Source organism: Thermobia domestica, chromosome 15 (genome assembly GCF_964235325.1).
Source record: "Thermobia domestica chromosome 15, izTheDome1.hap1.1, whole genome shotgun sequence".
NCBI classification, from domain to species: Eukaryota; Metazoa; Arthropoda; class Insecta; order Zygentoma; family Lepismatidae; genus Thermobia; species Thermobia domestica.
Genome location: NC_137468.1, coordinates 91,435,982 through 91,456,089, shown reverse-complemented (window position 1 = coordinate 91,456,089; position 20,108 = coordinate 91,435,982). Strand labels below are relative to the sequence as shown.

Here is a 20,108-nt window from a genome sequence, read left to right as displayed (position 1 = left end):
AATGTAAGACTTAAGTTGTAAAAAATAATATTTGCCGAACTCATTAAAAGTTAGACAAAAGTAATATGATTTATAGTTACATGGAAAGAAGTCCGTTTGGTAATTCTGAAGAAGAAAATAGGAGAAAAAATTTTATAGTTGATTCTATATAAGTACATACCTTGACTATTTTTCTACATACTCACCATAAGGCTCCAAGCATTTTTGATCGGGTGCCGCAAGCTTTTGTAGACTCTGTGTAGAAATCTTCCGCCGGAGACTCCAGGCAGTCGAAAATTAATATCTTGAGAACTTGACTACCATTGAGACGTTAAGCCAGCAACTATTTCAGACGTAGGAACAAAACAGAAAATAAATATATATATATATATATATATATAATATGTATGTATGTAGGGCAAAGCCGAGACTGTACAAGTGATGATTAAAAAGTTTCCATCGTAATTTTTTATTTATCAACAGATGAGCAGGCGCTGTCATGAATCAGAATAATTCCACACTGAAACATTCCTCTTGGCCGGTTTTATTCGACACTGGAGATAAGACAGTGTTTGGCAATACACATCTGCTGTGGTATCATCTGCATTCTATTCTCTCGCGTTGAGAAATTGGATCATAGACCTCACCTCACATTTGGCGAGATTTTCTACGACAGTAGTCATTTCATTTCGACTTAGTGTTTCTTGCAGATAAGCAATTCCACACTAATGATTATACTTCTATTACAAGCACAGGATACTACAGCATGCTTTCCTGTACGCGTAACTTTGTCAGTATTGCTATTAAAAAAATGCCTTTTTCCTTTTTACATGCGTCTTATACAACAAAAACAACGTTAACATTGTAAAATTTTATTTTAATTATCTTTAAATTGTTACGTATTGTATTTTTCACATAACTAACTTTTTATTTAATTTATAAAATTAATCTAATTTTTTGAAGTTGCAGTATTTACGTCCTTTATTAGCAGCGAGCCTATGTGGTAAAGTCGTTTAAAGTGAGATCTAAATCATCATAGTATATTTGATGGTCTTCCACTTGGACCTCGTACTCGAAACGAAACAAGGATTCTGGCCACTAGACCAGCAATAAGGATATCTAAAGAATAGAGGGGTTTACTTCCATTATTACTAATGACTATACAACACAATACAAACCTTACAAGGTCGATTTTTTTACGTACAGGAGAGAACGCAAAGCATTTTAGCATTTAGATTCCTGGGCTTTAGGAATCTGTCGCCATTTAGCCAGTCATGTATGAGGGATGACGTTCCTCGGCGAGCATACTATCCAGAGAAAGGGAAGGAAGGAAGCGGCCTGGGACTTATATGATAGATACCACCCCGACATTTGCCTGGTGTAAATGAGAAAAACCTGTCAGGATGGCTGGCCTGAAAAAGTTTTTTTTTCTACTTTTACACTTTTTCAACCGAGTGCCCCCATCGGGACCGCTCGCACCGAATGCACGAGCGTTAGCGACTACGCTACGTGGGGCCACCAAGGCATTTTAATACACAAAATGATGAAAATGAAGTAGTCAACATTATAGTATATATGTATTTATTTAACTAAAAGTGTCAACTTCTTTGTAATATACCTCATGCTAACCAACATATATATATATATATGATATTCTTCAATAACGTCACATTATCATATTAACAATGAAAACTCAGAACACACAAAAAGATTTTTACAACGTGTCTTTTTTAAAAAATATTTCTGTGCTAGACATAAACTTGTACTTAAATCATCAATAGTATTAACATCATTTCAGAAGTTTGCATGGACAATAAATGTGTTATACGATAAAACCAACAAAAACAGTCATTATAGATCATGTTACACGATCCAAAAAGTTTTATCACAGTACGAAGACAACAGGAGTAGCATATCGTCATGAAAAGTAAAATATACTCAAAACACACCTTGATTACGTGTTCAAACAAAAGAACCCAAAGAAATAATTAATCAAGATAAAATCCAAAAGTAAAAGTAAAAAAACACTGACTAGATACATACTAACTACATACACAAACATGGCACAGCCACAACAAACATGTTATAAAATTCTGATACTTCATTATTTAAGAAAGAAAAAAAAATGCAATTCAAAGTGTAGAAAACTACTCTTCAGGAATAGAAAAGGTCTTGATGGACGCATACTTTTTAGAATTTTTCTCTTCTCTTTTAATATATATATATATATCTTACAGAACTATAAAATTGAAAGTGGTAGTAAAACATGTACACTTCAATTAAATACTGGAAAAGTACTGTTCTATTTACATTTAATTGTTCACATTTAAAGTCGTTTCTCAGATTAACATTAGATAACGTTAATAGCTATAAATTAATTTTAAAAATGACTGTAAGGAGTATATATATAAGCAGACTACGTGAGTTCTTTTATATTGAGGAAAAACTACATAACTCGTAAACTATATAACTCGTCATTTTGAACTAACAAGCTTGTTCCTGCACTCAACTTCGTATGTATATACAGTTCATGTCATCATCAGGGCGGCATTTTCTTCCCCATATTCTTTGATTAGTATCGTGGGATTGACTCCAATCTTCTTTAATATAGATGATACTTCTCTGAAATCTGTACTTAAGTAGGAACATTCATTCCTACGCTATTAACGAAGATATGGATAGATTTACACTTTTGATGATGATGATGATACATGGTAAACATGGCACGAAATTAATGTGTGTTTCAGTTTAAACTACGAGAGTTAATTTTAAAGTAAGGCCCATTTGTGAATACCGTTTGAAATTGCGCGTGTCCTAGAAAATGAGTGCACGCACAGGTTCCCAGCATCCTTTCCGTACAATTAGATGTCATTCACGGCATCAGTCAGTATGCTTCACAGTGTAAGGTTAAAATGTTTGAAGAAAATCGAGCAGACCACCGACTGTGAAATACGGTGAGTCATCCGGTTCCTAACGGCAAGAAATATGATAGCAGCGAATATTTGTTGCCAGATATATGAGGGGTATACTGAAAGTGCAATAAGTGACACTGAAGTGCGAAAATGAGTCAGATTGTTAAAAGAAACTTGAGAAAATGTCCATGATGTGAAATCCAAGATCTGATCACTTTTTTTTTTTTTTCGCCTGAGAGATCGATCATCCGCCACACAGTCCTGACTTTGTGCCTAGTGAGTATCATCTCTTCCGTCATCTGAAGATCACCCTAGGCGGCAAGTGTTTAGATACCGATGAAGTGAAACGACCGCGAATAACTGATTATCATTACAGAGGCAGAATTCTATGAGGAAATTACACAAAAACTCGTTGTTGATTACGATAAATGTTTAAACCTACAAAAATAGAGAACTGTACGCAAAGTCTGAAAGTGAATTTTTTTTTAACAATGTTTACCTATTTCGTTTTTATTGCAGAACAGATCTTTCTTAAAAATTTACCCTCGTATATACAGGAGTGTATATATATATATATATATATATATATATATATATATATATATATATATAACATCCAAATATAGCAAATAAAATACCAAGCACGCTTTTATAGTTATAAGAAGAAACTTAGCTACTGGTGCATTCGAAATTTAGAGGTGAACACGACATAATCTTTGTAGAATATGGATAAAGAAATAAAGAGATAGTAACTCTATTTATGATTTTTTTCACACAATTATATCACATCCTACCACAGGTATTACATATTTTGAACCGACGATATTTAGTGTTTACTAAACGTACACAAACATTTTGATTAACGTTCTTCAGTATTAAAATTGAGTGTGAAATACTCAGATATAAGTTTGTATAATACAGCTTTTCAGCCTTGAGATCTTACTGGATACTATTTGAAAAATAAGTGTACAAACCAACTATACGGATTTTAATGTTTGCAGACAGAAAAGAAATTATCCGCTCGGGACACTTATACTGTAACCTCTTTTAAAGAAGTTTCAATAAACAACCTACTAAACGTTTTTACACCTGAAATAAAGTGTATTTACAAGGTTCGTTGACACATGAAACAAATATAATACTATGTTTCTATAATACTAAATAGAACTTGTTCTAACTGACAATTGAAAACTTTATAACGGTACTTATAAATTTGTCACTACTCAAGCTTTTTATCAGAATTATTACGGAATATCTTCTTCCCTTATTGTTGTAATCGATATGTATAAAAACGTTTCGTGTTAATTAGAAAACAAATATAATATTTAAAAAAAAGCACGAAAATAAATACTATCAAAACATTAAAGATGGTGTTAGTAGTTGATACGACACTTATTAATTGTATATACAAAAACATGTTCCATCAAATTTAACGTAACGGTATATTTTTATACATATACTTTAACAAATAATCATCTGAAACAAAGCCAAAAACAAACAATAGTTACGTATATGATAACAATCCTAAATTAAATACTTTACAAAACAAAGGAAGTTTTAAATAAATTATGAAAAGCAAGTATGAGATGAATACGAAAATAAACTGAAAAAGTATTTTATAAACTCAAGGAAACAAATCGCACCCCTGTGTTCCTGAGCGTTTAAAATCAACTTAATACTTGTGGATTTTTCCGATGCATAAATCACATTATAGATACCCTCAAAGTGTCAGTTTTTAAAATGTTGCTACATTTGCTGAAACACTTTTAACATGTCCCGAATTCTATTGAGAATACAAAAGAATATTTCTTCAACAATATAATGCTTCTAAATAAAATAATACGTACTATTATTATTATATGTTAACTGTCTCAACATTAAACGATTACATTTTACTGAAGTCACATTAATATCTTAAAAGGCTCTCTAAAAGGGAAACTTACTTCAGTAACTTCCTAATCAGTTTATATACTCTTTTATTGCTTTCATTATTACAAATTTCTCTACATTTTCTTCGAGAAAACATGATCATTTTTTGTTAATTCCGTATAGCTACTCTGCAATATTCTCCAATTTTGAAATGCTCACTGTCATATATTTCACTCAAAAATATTTTCATCAGTAACATACAACTTCAATGAAATGCTAGTTCTTTATAACAGAACAATAAGACGATATACGGCAATAAACGAAGTATTCTTCAGTGGAAATAATATAGTCGCCCATTGCTGTTAAAAGTGTAACATGGCACATTAAAATGTCCACATTTTAATAATCTTTTCTCCTAAATTAAATTGTGCTTCAGGAATATTATTGGGAAAACTACATTAATATCCGTTTTCAATCTGAAAACAAAATTTGTGCTCAATCACTTGCACTTAAATCAGTCATCTTTCCCCTTTCCTTTTCTTAGATAATTTACTATATAAATAAATGATAAATGACATTTTTTTTTTTTCATCTTTCCTGGAAAAACTTCGGAAAGTGAAACTCATTTAGTTTTGAATAAGTTTTCTCATACCTTCCCTGGAATAACTATGGAAAGTGAAATTATTAAGTCTTGGATGAGAGTGGGAAGTTCCAATTGTTTATTCTATGCAAATACTCATCTTTCTTCGCAATTAGCTACCGGATTGACATTATATACTAGCACCACAATTTAGCTCACATTTACTGGATACTATTTCGATTTCTCACTTGTTGTTTGAACACAAAAATTACAGGAATGTATTGATTACGCGTACTATCATGCTTGTTTTCTCATTCGATAAACTACCTAACTATAACAATTATTTCAACTACGACTGCATTCTTTGTAACGTTTCAAAGACACAACTTTTAACTTGCTCTCAACTTCAAGTAAATGAAAAATAACATTTTTCATAGCAATTATGTTCTGTTTTCAATACAGTGCTCTAAGTTAAAATAAATTAATGCCACCTCTAATACATGAATTTGAAAATTGAAAATACTGCAATTTTCTGAGCATAATCATATATGAATTATTACTGCAGATATCAATAATTTAATCTTTTTTTATTTGTGGTTTTAAGACTAGTTTCACAAGAGGACAATAAACAGGCCATAAGGCAAATATAATAAAACCTGAGAAATATACCGATTTATACACTCCCCACCATTTGTCAAACTGCAGCAGGCAAAAGGGAGCTAGACAATAACCCATATAGATGATCAGATAAGCCTTGAGAAATAACCACTTCAGTGGCTTTATATTAGGCGTATTAATATATTCTTTGAAAACCTTGTTCGCACTAAGAATATCCTGCATCTGAAAAGAAAGATACACAATAAATAATTTTGGAAATAAATGCTTCTGGTAAATAGCTTAGTTTAACAGAAATGTTAAAAGAAAGAATATAAATAAGTCAGTTAGCTTCACATACATACTTTCTTTGTATTCTACATCTTAACGCTTTCATGGTGGCATGGTAGGTAAGTGGTAAGCTGTTCATCTCTGGTGCGAGGGATCCCTACTTTGATCCCACGCCGTGCGAACTTGTGGTGGACGACATTGTGTCCGTGGGTCCTCCCATTTCCCCTACATTCTCGTTCCATCAATTAATTTCAAAATTATTCAATTTCGATTAATCACCCGTCTTCATTAACCTATAGGGCATAATCGTGAGACGTGCAACTGAAATATTTCATTTCCTTTTTAACTCTTTCATGCACTCATCATACGATATTATATAGTAGTAGTTACCCAAGTGCACACAGAGAACAATTTCGTGTGATGAAAATTATTTACGGCAGATTTCAGTACTAGCTTTACTGCACAATTCAAAATTTGTGAAATTCAGGATTTTGGAGCTTGGAAGATCACACCATTTTTCATATATAAGATTTCAGAAATTTCCACGTAAGGCGTAAGTTGAATCATATTTATAGATGTCGTTCGTCGGTTAGTGATGGAAGATGGGCAGGATTATTGATGGCAAGAGTTTCGCCAGCATTCGGCACGCTATCTTTCGGAACTCGCAATTTAGTGGATACCTCAGTCAATAGCTTTCGATTAGTCAGTGCGGAATAATTTGTATACTGTGATTTTCCTCTAGGCACAGCAACCGTGTAAACCACATGAAATACGAGGGCGAGTCAAAAATTATCTACACTTTTGTCATAACTTTTCTTACATTTCGCACTTTGTCTTCTGTCCTCGCATATTTTATTGTTATACTGTTGTGGTAATACTGTGAAAGTGTGATCTTAATTCCTCCATTTTTCTTCCTTCTGTTGCAGATATATATCATGGACATAATTAGAAGTTTGCACCAAAGAGGAACAACGAGCAGTGGTCCGATACCTCTGGTCGGAGAGTGTCAAAGGGTCAGACATTCATCTCAATCATCGCAATACGGGAGAAGTGCACTATCACGTAAAACTGTGTTTTTGCGGCTCGAGAAGTTTAAAAGTGGTCGAACAAGTGTAACGCATGAAGAGGGAGCAGGACGGCCATCAACCTCCACTACAGATGACAACATTCAGCAAGCTCGACAGATGGTTCTGACGAATAGGCGAATCACTATCGATGAGATAGCAGCTGCTTTGAACATCAGTCATGGCTCTGCCCGTCAAATCATCTACAACAAGTTCGGTTTTCATAAAGTCTGTGCACGGTGGATACCAAGAAAGCTTACTGCAGAACACAAGCTCACTCATGTTAGAGTCTGTCAACGCTTACTTACTCGCTTCAACAACGAAGGTTGCATTTTTAAGCAGAATAGTCACCGGCGATGAAACATGGGTTCATCATTATGAGCCAGAATCAAAGCGCCAGAGTATGCAGTGGAAACACCTTGGATCTCCAATGAAGAAAAAATTCAAGACTGAGGCATCCTAGGATAGGTTATGTTAACTGTGTTTTGGGACTCACAGGGGCTCATAATGGTAGAGTTCATGGAAAAGGGAAAGACGATCAACAGTGCGAGTTATAGTAAGATGTTGGAAAAGAACCTGAAGCCTGCAATTCGCAAGAAACGCCGGTTTGTTGTCGAATAAAGTTTCATTGTTGCATGACAATGCACGGTCACACACGGCTCATCAACTATTGAAACCACCACCAAGCTGAAATTTGAGTTATTAGAACACCCTCCCTACAGCCCTGACCTAGTTTGTTTAAAATCAATTTTATATACATTTTAAACATTTTGTTTTAAACACGTGTATTTTTTAAAGACTTGTTTTAAACATATGTTTATTTTTATTTTATTTTTGTATAAAAATCTGCCAGAGAAAGAAAATGGTCAAAAAGTACTTCTCATTCAAAAGACAATTTTTTTCCCGTGTGAATGTTTTGATTTCTCATGGCTTCAGCAGGTCAATGTGGTGATTTACAATTTATTTTGTTCCTTTTCTCTCCTTGTTTTTAACGTTTATTGTATTGTTTAAATGCTTATCAGTTAACTTGTGAGAAGAAGTGTCGTAGTCGAAGGTTTGACAACTTATAAAACTGATATTAAAAAAATAAATAAAAGAATTATCATGGAAACAAGTTTTTGTGTTGTATTCAGAAAACAAACAAATGGTTCTTTGCTAAATTGTGCTTCTGAAATATTGCAAGCATTCGTTGATACAGTACATGTTGCCTCTTAGTCCCCATATATACATACTTTAGGAAAAGAAAGAATCCGAAATGAAAGAAAGAAAAACTACGCGACAAGGTGCAACCTAAGGTTTTATATGATTGCCGATAGAGGGGCGTCCGTTTAGAGGTCATCCGCCCCCTAGCCTGAATTTCAGATGTTGCGAGCAGTAATGCAGATTTAGAAATTCTTTGCTGAGCAAAGTCCACAGAAAAAGTTTGAAGTCATTATACCAAATAAATAGGTCTTTGATCACCACTTCTATTGACCGTAAGGAACAATAGGCATATATTGCTCTCTTTTATATTTTTTGACCTAAGGATTTCAAAGATGGATCTACTTTCGAGTTTCGGGCCTGCGTAAAATTCTGGAAATTGGGCCTAAGCAACTTTCCAGTTTTGATCATCTATATTTCCTCCGTATTTATTCGGTGTAAGGACCTCAAACTTGTTTTGTTGGACTTTGCTTATCAAAATGTTTCCAAAACTGCGTTACTGCCCCAAAAATCTGAGATTCAGGGTGGGAGCCCCACCCCCTGTGATGCCCCTGTCTAGCTGCTATCATATGAAACTATCATACGCCATTTCACGTGGTTTTAGTTACATTTATTTCGGACTCTTGACTGCAAAGATATTACGTTTTGAAATAGAATTCATTTGCTGAGCAAAACTGAACCTTATTAAAAATGAACTTGGATCCACTGTCCTCTGAACGCCCCAAATATTACTTTTCTTCAATAATTTGTTAACTTAAAAAAAAAAAAAAAAAAAAAAAATTATATAGGCTTGCAGAAAATATTCTAAAGTTAACAAAACGTGAAGTGTGCTTCAAATATTACTTTTCGAAAATTCATTATTTTAAAATAATTTTATTAGCATCAGTGTTCTGGAATAGTAATCAAATTTTGCAACTAAAATCTCACCTGCCTCCACGAAACGTAAGCTTAGCCCATAAGGGCATAACTAGGAAACTTTCAGAAACAGTAATTCCGAAATGACTTGTCTTAGGGCTAAAATAACCGCACAACCGTATTTCTGGTAAAATCCTAGCCTTAAACCATGTAACATGATTCCCCTTGCATTTAAAATTTCGAATTGCAATCAAAGATGGCTGCCATGATGCTTGATAGCACTATCTGATGTGTCAGATCATTTTCAAGTTTCATCATTCTCCCTCAACCCATTCTCAGCACACAAGGGTGGTGAGGACTTTTATTTCACCACGCAGGGTTGGCAAAAACCATGGTTTTTATTTTTGCTTAAACCAGTTTTTTTTTTTTTTTTTTTTTTTTGTTTAAATAATTTATTCTATGTATTTATATTAGATATGGACAGAAATTAGTTTGTTTCGCCTTGGTGTTATTATGCAACAACAAGGTTATGCTAGAAGGGGTCACATAAGCTTAAAGCGGAATCTAAACCGCTTCTTGGCTTACATCCAAGAGAAATTGTCCATTTCGACACGAAACCGGGACTACTTGGTCACAAATGCGATTGCCGAGTCATTCACGTAGGACTCCTGATAAAAATACGTTGTATTGATCTTTACATAGGCCTAGTTGTTAATATAATTGTGAAGTCATTTCAGAAGGATAAAAAGATAAACAGTTACACAAGTAAAAACATTATACAGAATTATATATAAATCGGGAAATTCCCCCCTTAGTCAGTGGGAATATCCAGAATTATATATAAATCGGGAAATTCCCGCCTTAGTCAGTGGGAATATCCAAAATTATATATAAATCGGGAAGTTCCCGCCTTAGTCAGTGGGAATATCCTGTTGTTACTTTAAACGTATTTGTATATAAAATTTTAAGGTCAACGTATCATAATCACTACGCTAAAACTAAGGTATTAAATTACAAATTTGGTATGTAGATATCATTCAATAAAATTAAAACAAAGTCAAATCCAAGCTGTTGGAAGCTGCGTAGGCAGTTGATAAATTTTGCCAATTTCTATCAATATATTTAAGCAACCTTGGCTTCTTTATAAAACAACAGGCATTCACGCAAGTAGAAATATATAATTTGGTTTCGTTTCGTATGTTTAGACTTAACATACTCATGAAATACCAAGGTTACCACGGAGAAGACTTTCGCTTAAAGAGACACCTCGAATCGCTACTTGGTTTGCACTTGGAAGATGGGTTGTGGTTCGACCGAGAATTGAACACGGGATTCCTTGATTAAAAGGTGAAAAGTAGATAAACGTAATGTAGATGCGTTCTTTTTTGGTTTAAACCAGTTTTTTTTTAAAGAAAAAAAAAACAGCTGGTTTAAACCAGCCAACCCTGTCACCACGTATATTGATAGATTGTGTGAAATCTCCATAGTAGGTAGATTTTAAAATCTCTCTAAAAAGCTTATTACAACCAAGAAAGTACTTATGAGAGTCACTGGAAAGAGGGTGTAACAAAAGGGGGTTGTGATATGAAATAAGTTGAGAATTACTAATCTGTACTGAAATATTCTGTACCCACCACAGTGTAGTCTTAACCGGGATAAAATAAATGAAAGGGTTGCAAGCAGTGGTGCTATTCAGCCGGTTCCGACCGGTTCGCTAGAACCGGTTGTTAAAATATTTCGAGTTCGCAGAACCGTTTGTTATACCTACACCTAACAGTAAATTTTACCCAGTTATATCCAGGAACAGTAAATTTTAGTTTAACTATCTTTGTTTTTAGAAATTCTCACAGCTAGAGGGTTATACATATGATTCCGTATAACAAAGTATAAGCTATTTATTTCTTAATCTCAAATGCTCAGATATCCAGAATGAAAACTGGGATCACGTGAGTGCAGTGATGAGGGCTATTTATATTTGAAACGCATACACATCATTATCAACACTTGCCGATCCACTGCTGGATTAAGGTCTTTCCAATACTTTTTGACAACCATCTATGTTGGGTAATTTGTTTTCGCGATATTTGCAGTAGTACCTAATTTCGTCACACCACCTTGTATTAGAATGCTATGTAGGTCGCTTGTCACTTGTACGATCCAGTAAAAATTTTGCTTTTGTTTCCCTTGTACGGTTTGTTACCTGTTCTATTTATCTTCTCTCTCTCTCTCTCTCTCTCTCTCTCTCTCTCTCTCTCTCTCTCTCTCTCTCTCTCTCTCTATATATATATATATATATATATATATATATATATATATATATATATATATATAGAACCGGTTGTTAAAAAATTAGAATATCACTGGTTGCTAGTAAAGAGCAAAAAATCTTAAAAAATAAGTTATTACAAGATTTTGAAATATATGTTTAAAATCACATTTAAACTGTTCAAAATGTTAGAACATGTTTTTGTGTGTGTGTGTGTGTGTGTGTGTGTTTTAAAACATGTTTAAAACATTTTAAACATCCTTTTCATGTTTTAAACACATGTTTTGTTCTTTTTTAAAAAACACTTTTATTTTCAACCCTGCTCAAGGATGCTTTGCGTGGTCGCCGATTTGCCTCAGATTTAGACGTGGAAAATGCGGTGCAAAAGTGGCTTCACGACCAACCGAAAACCTTTCATTTGGAAGGAATACGTAAGCTCGTTGGCCGTTCGGCCAAGTGCATTGATAAGGAGGGAGATTACGCAGAAAAATGATGTGCATAGTATAACCCTAGCTTCATGTAAATAAACTGTAGAATGAAAAGTGTAGATAATTTTTGATTGCCCTCGTATTGTTAAATTCACCTTGCACACATTTTTCTTGCAGTGGTACACTAATGGTCATAAAAACCTTGACGGCGAAAAAAAAATAAGTTCTAAAAAAACCTAGATCCTTAAGTTCTTCAGAGTTGTGCTTATGCTTACAGGGAAATCTATTTTCCCTCCATTCTGCTACAGAGTAATATGACCATTTGGAGCGGATATTGATTCTGGACGTTGCCGTGAAGTAAAATATGTAATTGTCATATAATAAAATGTCATAAAGTATGACCAAAAAAAATCAAAATCTGGCTTATTGCGCGATAGAAAATTCATCCTTCTATATGATGATAACCAAGGTAATAATATACACAGATGGAAACTGCTAGAGCTAAGTCTTCTTGGTGCAGTGGTTACAATAACGGAGTTGTGCGCAGAACGTCATTTTAGCATAGGTTCGAATCTAATTATGTTTAACAAAGAATCTGCGTTCTATTGCAGAGAGTATGGATGTAAGAAAATTATAAATATATCGAAGCTATGTAATATAGTACATTACATTATATATATTTAATATATATATATATAATGTATATCCGGGAGTTTAGAGGACATCAGTAGTAGGCCCCCCGTTATGGCCGAATGACTCATCCTCACTCTCTTTCATGACCAGGGTGAAAGGTCAATGACCTGGCCCGGGGGCAATGACCTAGGGGTACTTAGGACCACCCCCTCTAAATTTTGGCAGGGGTACCATGGCCCACCCCCTAAATTTTGGCAGGGGTACATAGGACCACCCCCCTTAAATTTTGGAAATTGCCAAATCTAAAAATTTGCTATGGTAGCCTAGGACCATAGTATGTACCTCTATCAGTATTGGGGGTCTATGTCGTTCCCTTTTATGGGTAAAAAATTGCCAAAAATTCAAATTTCGGGGGTTTTTGACCTAATTTATCCCCTTGGATGAGGTATTATTATCCTATATAGTTATATGGGCGTATACAGGGGTCCATTACCTTTCATAACATATGGGTATATTAATGCACCCCTTGAAAAATTTGGGAGGGGTACGTTGGCCCACCCCTTCAATTTTGGAAATTGCCCAATTTAAACATTGGGTATTATAGTACAGGACCCTAATATGTATCATGATAAATTTGGGTGGTCCACCTCATTCCCTTCTAGGGCTACAAAATTGCCAAAATATAAACGTAAGCAATACGTTGTACCACGTGTTTGGTCTTTTGGCCCAATTTGTCCTCTTGGATGAGGTGTTATTACCTTATATGGTTATATGGTCATGTATAGGGGTCCATTACCTATCATAAGACATGGGTATATTAATGCACCCCTTGAAAAATTTGGGAGGGGTACTTTGGCCCACCCCTTAAATTTTGGAAATTGACCAATTTCAACATTGGGTATTATAGTATAGGACCCTAATATGCATTATGATAAATTTGGGTGGTCCACCTCATTCCCTTCTAGGGGTACAAAATTGCCAAAATATAAACGTAAGCAATACGTTATATCACGTGTTTGGTTTTCGGCCTAATTTATGTGCTTGGATGAGGTCCTATTACCTTATATAGTTATATGATCATGTATAGGGGTTTATTACCTATCATAAGACATAGGTACATTTGTGCACCCCCGGGAGGGGTACAATGGTCCACCCCTTAAATTTTGGAAATTGACCAATTTAAACATTTGGTATTATAGTACAAGACCCTAATATGTATTATGATAAATTTGGGTGGTCCACCTCGTTCCCTTCTAGGGGTACAAAATTGCCAAAAATATAAACGTAAGCAATACGTTATACCACGTGTTTGGTTTTTGGTCGATTTTATTCCCTTTGATGAGGTGTTATTACCTTATATGTTTACATGAGCGTATACAGGAGTCTATTACCTTTCATAAGACATGGGTATATTGATGCACCCCTTTAAATTTTGGGAGGGGTACCTTGGCCCAACCCTTTAATTTTGGAAATTGCTTAATTTCAACATGTGGTGTCATAGTACTGGATACTAATATGTATCATGATAAATTTGGGTGGTCCACCTCGTTCCCTTTTAGGGGTACCAAATTGCCAAAATATAAACGTAAGCAATACGTTATACCACGTGTTTGATTTTTGACCTAATTTATCTCCTTGATGAGGTCCTATTACATCATATAGTTATATGGTCATATAGGGGTCCATTCCCTATCATAAGACATAGGTACATTGATGCACCCCGGGAGGGGTACAATGGCCCACCCCTTTAATTTGGAAATTGCTCAATTAAACATTTGGTATTACAGTATAAGACCCTAATATGGATCACTATAAATTTGGGTGGTCCACCTCGTTCCCTTTTAGGGGTACAAAATTGACAAAATATAAACGTAAGCATTACGTTGTACCACGTGTTTGGTTTTTGACCTAATTTATTCCTTTGGATGAGGTCCTATTACCTTATATGGTTATATGGTCATGTATATGGGTCCTCGCTATCATAGTACATGACCTCAATATGTATCATGATAAATTTGGGTGGTCCATCTTGTTCCCTTTCATGGGTAAAAATTGCTAAAATATAAACATAAGCAATATGTTGTACCATGTGTTTGGTTTTTGGCCCAATTTCTTCCCTTTGATGAGGTTTTATTACCTTATATGGTTATATGGTCATGTATATAGGTTCATTTCCTATCATAAGATATGGGTACATTGATGCATCCTTTAAAAATTTGGGAGGGGTATCTTGGCTCATCCACTCGGTTTTAGAAATTGTTTAATATAAGCATTTGGTATCATAGTACAGGTCTCCAATATGTACCACTATAAATTTGGATGGTCCACATCGTTCCCTTTTCATAGGTAAAGAACTACCAAAAATCAAATTTCGGAGGTTATTGACCCCTATTTAGCATGTTATATGGTTTATTACCTTTATATGTTTATGTTCCCTTTTAAATTTGGGAATTATCAAATAACAAAATTCGGTAAACGTTTTCTAAGACCCCATTGTAGATGTTGATGTTCCTCTTATGGCCAAATATTCAAAATGTAAATGTTATTGACCGGCTTTATTATTGAATAAGTACAGGATTTATTACTTTTTTCATAAGACACAGGTGTATTTGTGTACCAATCTTAAATTTTGGAAGGGGTACATTTCTTATTGTCGTATCAATAATTGGTAATTGTTCATTGGGTAAATCATTACGATCACGTGATCGGTTATTGACCTATGATGGGATTAGGAGTCCAGGACATTGGTACATTGAAACTTTGTAGGATAATTTGAGAATTGCGTCATTGGTTTTGATTATTCCCGCCAAATATAAACGTAAGCAAGACGTTGTACCACGTGATTGTCCTTGATGAGGTAGTGTACAGGGATTCATTTCCTTTGTTGTGGTACTTCTTAAGTTTGAGTACACACACACACTTCTAGAAAACAGTTGGTTCTACTCAGGTAAACAATTGACGGACATTATTGACCTTATTGAACATATAATGATATGATTAACTCTAAGACTTAGGTATATCAAGAGAAGTATTCTTTAAATTTGGGAATGGTGATAAACAGAATTTTAACATAAGGTGCGAAATTTGAAACAATACATTGAACTTTAGGCACAGCTCATAGTCTAAGATCATTGGTGGTGATTGATTTGAAATCTGATAGCTAACCTTATTGAATCTTATGACTCATAGACGAAAGGCAATACATGCTACAACAGTTTAAAATTTAATCATAAGGTGATGTAATCTGACACTAGCAAAGTTATTGTGTATGCAATTTGATTGGATGATCACTATCTTTCCTGCAATCTGATTGGTTGATCACTATCTTTCGTGCAATCTGATTGGTTGATGATTTTCAAATCTTTGCTGTATTCAGTTTTAAGTTTTGTTTTAACATTTAAAAAGTTTTTAAATTTTTTTGTTTGAAACTTTGGTTTGACATTTTTCGTTTCCAAATTTTTTGTTTCAAAATTTTTTGTTTAAAAATTTTTCGTTTGAAATTTTTTGTTTGAAAATTTTTGTTCGAAAATTTTGTTTAAAATTTTTTGTTTGAAATTTTTCGTTTCCAAATTTTTTGTTTGAAATTTTTTGTTTCAAAATTTTGTTTGAAATTTTTTCGCTTCAAAATTTTGTTTGAATTTTTTTCGTTTGAATTTTTTTCGTTTCAAAATTTTGTTTCAAAGATTTTTGTTCTAAATTTTTGTTTCAAAGTTTGGTTTGACATTTTTAAAAGTTTGTGCACTCATTAGTAAAGAACCGGAACTGTTTAGAACAAAAACCTTTGACAACATTGTGGTGCAATAGTACACGTCAGAACCTGGGGTTGTACTTGAAATGAAAAAACACAATTCATTAAAATGGATCATTTTATTACACTCCACATACATCCATACCAGATATATGATCTGGATATTGTCGATACAATGTATTTTGAACTTCTTGCACTAGTTTGTCTTTAGCATATAATTTTAATTCCAATTGAAGTCTTTTAAGGTCTATTGCGATATCAATTGGTGGAAACTCAATGTCCATTTGATCACAAATAAACTGTTTATCAATACAATTATGCACCCACGAACGATGTTGACAACCATCACAATATCTAGATACATGTTGTACAATATGCATAACACATTTTTCAAAATAGTACTTTTTCAGGAATATACTAGTTTTGTTGCACACTTCCACTGCATGTTTCACACACTGAAATACGCTGATGAATTTGTTCCATTCTGTTTCCGTTAGATACACCATGTTGCGAGGGACATGAGATGTACTCTTTTTACGTAACAGCACCATCTTCTCTTCGAGGACTGTACGTAGCACCACTTCATGATTTGAGCCTAATGATTTGACTATGGTCACATTTAGCTCATCATGAAAATAATCGTTCATTTGGTCGATTCGTGAACATAATATTTGCCATTCTTCACAGGTCAGTTGTACACCAAATTGTTCTGCTTTGCCCAATCGAATCACAGGTTCAAATGTTCTAGCACTGATACCAATCATCACATGTTTTATTTATTGGATAATAGCTTGCGAAGATGAACTCTTTATCGTTAGAAGTACACATCTTTCCTCCTGAAAAGCACTTGCTCAAATGATTTCGTGGGATGACACTGTATTTGCTGGTTTATAGTTATTGCTGACGTCATTGGAAAGGAATGTGCTGACGTTTGAATTCATGGTTTCAACACAGTTGCCGACCAACCAAATTCATACAACTACGGCTGACGTCATTGGAAAGAAATGTGCTGATTCATGATTTCATCACAATTGCTGTGTACTAAATTCAAGTTGATGACTTCGACCCAAGAATCCTTTGTAACATAAAGATACAGATCCAGTATTTAAGAAACGCAGTAGTTCTTCTTGTTTTGATGCTTCCATGGGTAAATATCTTGCTGGTAAAATTATATTCTTATCATTTTCAAGCTCCACTACGATTCTTAATCCAAACTTTGTAGGGATCATTTGGCTAGCTAAGATTCTATAAGGTACATTCTGTTGTAAATCAGTAATCTTGGTAAATGATTTCATCACATCACGTGTGTTTAGAAACTGCAGACAAGTAGCCATGATGATGTTATCATGAATACTAACTCGAACGATACTTATATATGATGCAAAACTGATGACGTTGCATTATCATGTTCTGACATGTACTATTGCACCACATGTTGCCAGAGGTTTTTGCTCTAAACAGTTCCGGTTCTTTACTAATGAGTGCACAAACTTTTAAAAATGTCAAACCAAACTTTGAAACAAAAATTTAGAACAAAAAATCTTTGAAACAAAATTTTGAAACGAAAAAAATTCAAACGAAAAAAATTCAAACAAAATTTTGAAGCGAAAAAAAATTTCAAACAATTTTGAAACAAAAAATTTCAAACAAAAAATTTGGAAACGAAAAATTTCAAACAAAAAATTTTAAACAAAATTTTCGAACAAAAATTTTCAAACAAAAAATTTCAAACGAAAAATTTTTAAACAAAAAATTTTGAAACAAAAAATTTGGAAACGAAAAATGTCAAACAAAATTTTGAAACAAAAAAAATCAAACAAAAATTTGAAAGCAAGAATTTTTAAACAAAAAGTTTCAAGCAAAAAATTTTACGTTTCACGGTTAACCGTCAAACTTTAACCGGTTTTTAACTATTCGATTAACAAATAAACGGTTTTGATCATATTTATCAGTGAGTGCAAAATGTTGAACGAAACCAAGATTTTTAAATGTTAAACTTAAAACTGAATACAGCAAAGATTTGAAAATCATCAACCAATCAGATTGCACGAAAGATAGTGATCAACCAATCAGATTGCAGGAAAGATAGTGATCATCCAATCAAATTGCATACACAATAACTTTGCTAGTGTCAGATTACATCACCTTATGATTAAATTTTAAACTGTTGTAGCATGTATTGCCTTTCGTCTATGAGTCATAAGATTCAATAAGGTTAGCTATCAGATTTCAAATCAATCACCACCAATGATCTTAAACTATGAGCTGTGACTAAAGTTCAATGTATTGTTTCAAATTTCGCACCTTATGTTAAAATTCTGTTTATCACCATTCCCAAATTTAAAGAATACTTCTCTTGATATACCTAAGTCTTAGAGTTAATCATATCATTATATGTTCAATAAGGTCAATAATGTCCGTCAATTGTTTACCTGAGTAGAACCAACTGTTTTCTAGAAGTGTGTGTGTACTCAAACTTAAGAAGTACCACAACAAAGGAAATGAATCCCTGTACACTACCTCATCAAGGACAATCACGTGGTACAACGTCTTGCTTACGTTTATATTTGGCGGGAATAATCAAAACCAATGACGCATTCTCAAATTATCCTACAAAGTTTCAATGTACCAATGTCCTGGACTCCTAATCCCATCATAGGTCAATAACCGATCACGTGATCGTAATGATTTACCCAATGAACAATTACCAATTATTGATACGACAATAAGAAATGTACCCCTTCCAAAATTTAAGATTGGTACACAAATACACCTGTGTCTTATGAAAAAAGTAATAAATCCTGTACTTATTCAATAATAAAGCCGGTCAATAACATTTACATTTTGAATATTTGGCCATAAGAGGAACATCAACATCTACAATGGGGTCTTAGAAAACGTTTACCGAATTTTGTTATTTGATAATTCCCAAATTTAAAAGGGAACATAAACATATAAAGGTAATAAACCATATAACATGCTAAATAGGGGTCAATAACCTCCGAAATTTGATTTTTGGTAGTTCTTTACCTATGAAAAGGGAACGATGTGGACCATCCAAATTTATAGTGGTACATATTGGAGACCTGTACTATGATACCAAATGCTTATATTAAACAATTTCTAAAACCGAGTGGATGAGCCAAGATACCCCTCCCAAATTTTTAAAGGATGCATCAATGTACCCATATCTTATGATAGGAAATGAACCTATATACATGACCATATAACCATATAAGGTAATAAAACCTCATCAAAGGGAAGAAATTGGGCCAAAAACCAAACACATGGTACAACATATTGCTTATGTTTATATTTTAGCAATTTTTACCCATGAAAGGGAACAAGATGGACCACCCAAATTTATCATGATACATATTGAGGTCATGTACTATGATAGCGAGGACCCATATACATGACCATATAACCATATAAGGTAATAGGACCTCATCCAAAGGAATAAATTAGGTCAAAAACCAAACACGTGGTACAACGTAATGCTTACGTTTATATTTTGTCAATTTTGTACCCCTAAAAGGGAACGAGGTGGACCACCCAAATTTATAGTGATCCATATTAGGGTCTTATACTGTAATACCAAATGTTTAATTGAGCAATTTCCAAATTAAAGGGGTGGGCCATTGTACCCCTCCCGGGGTGCATCAATGTACCTATGTCTTATGATAGGG

General features: G+C 33.9%; 1 protein-coding gene across 1 annotated transcript in view; it reads right to left on the bottom strand.

The window, feature by feature from the left end:
* Positions 1-1,543: 1,543 nt before the first annotated feature.
* Positions 1,544-20,108, bottom strand: part of nes (lysophosphatidylcholine acyltransferase 3 protein nessy) — a 79,639-nt gene continuing 61,074 nt past the window's right edge. Inside the window, exon 10 of the mRNA XM_081739966.1 lies at positions 1,544-6,180. Coding sequence (XP_081596092.1) covers positions 5,917-6,180 — 264 coding nt within the window. The 3' untranslated portion in view covers positions 1,544-5,916. The remainder of the gene's footprint in view (positions 6,181-20,108) is intronic.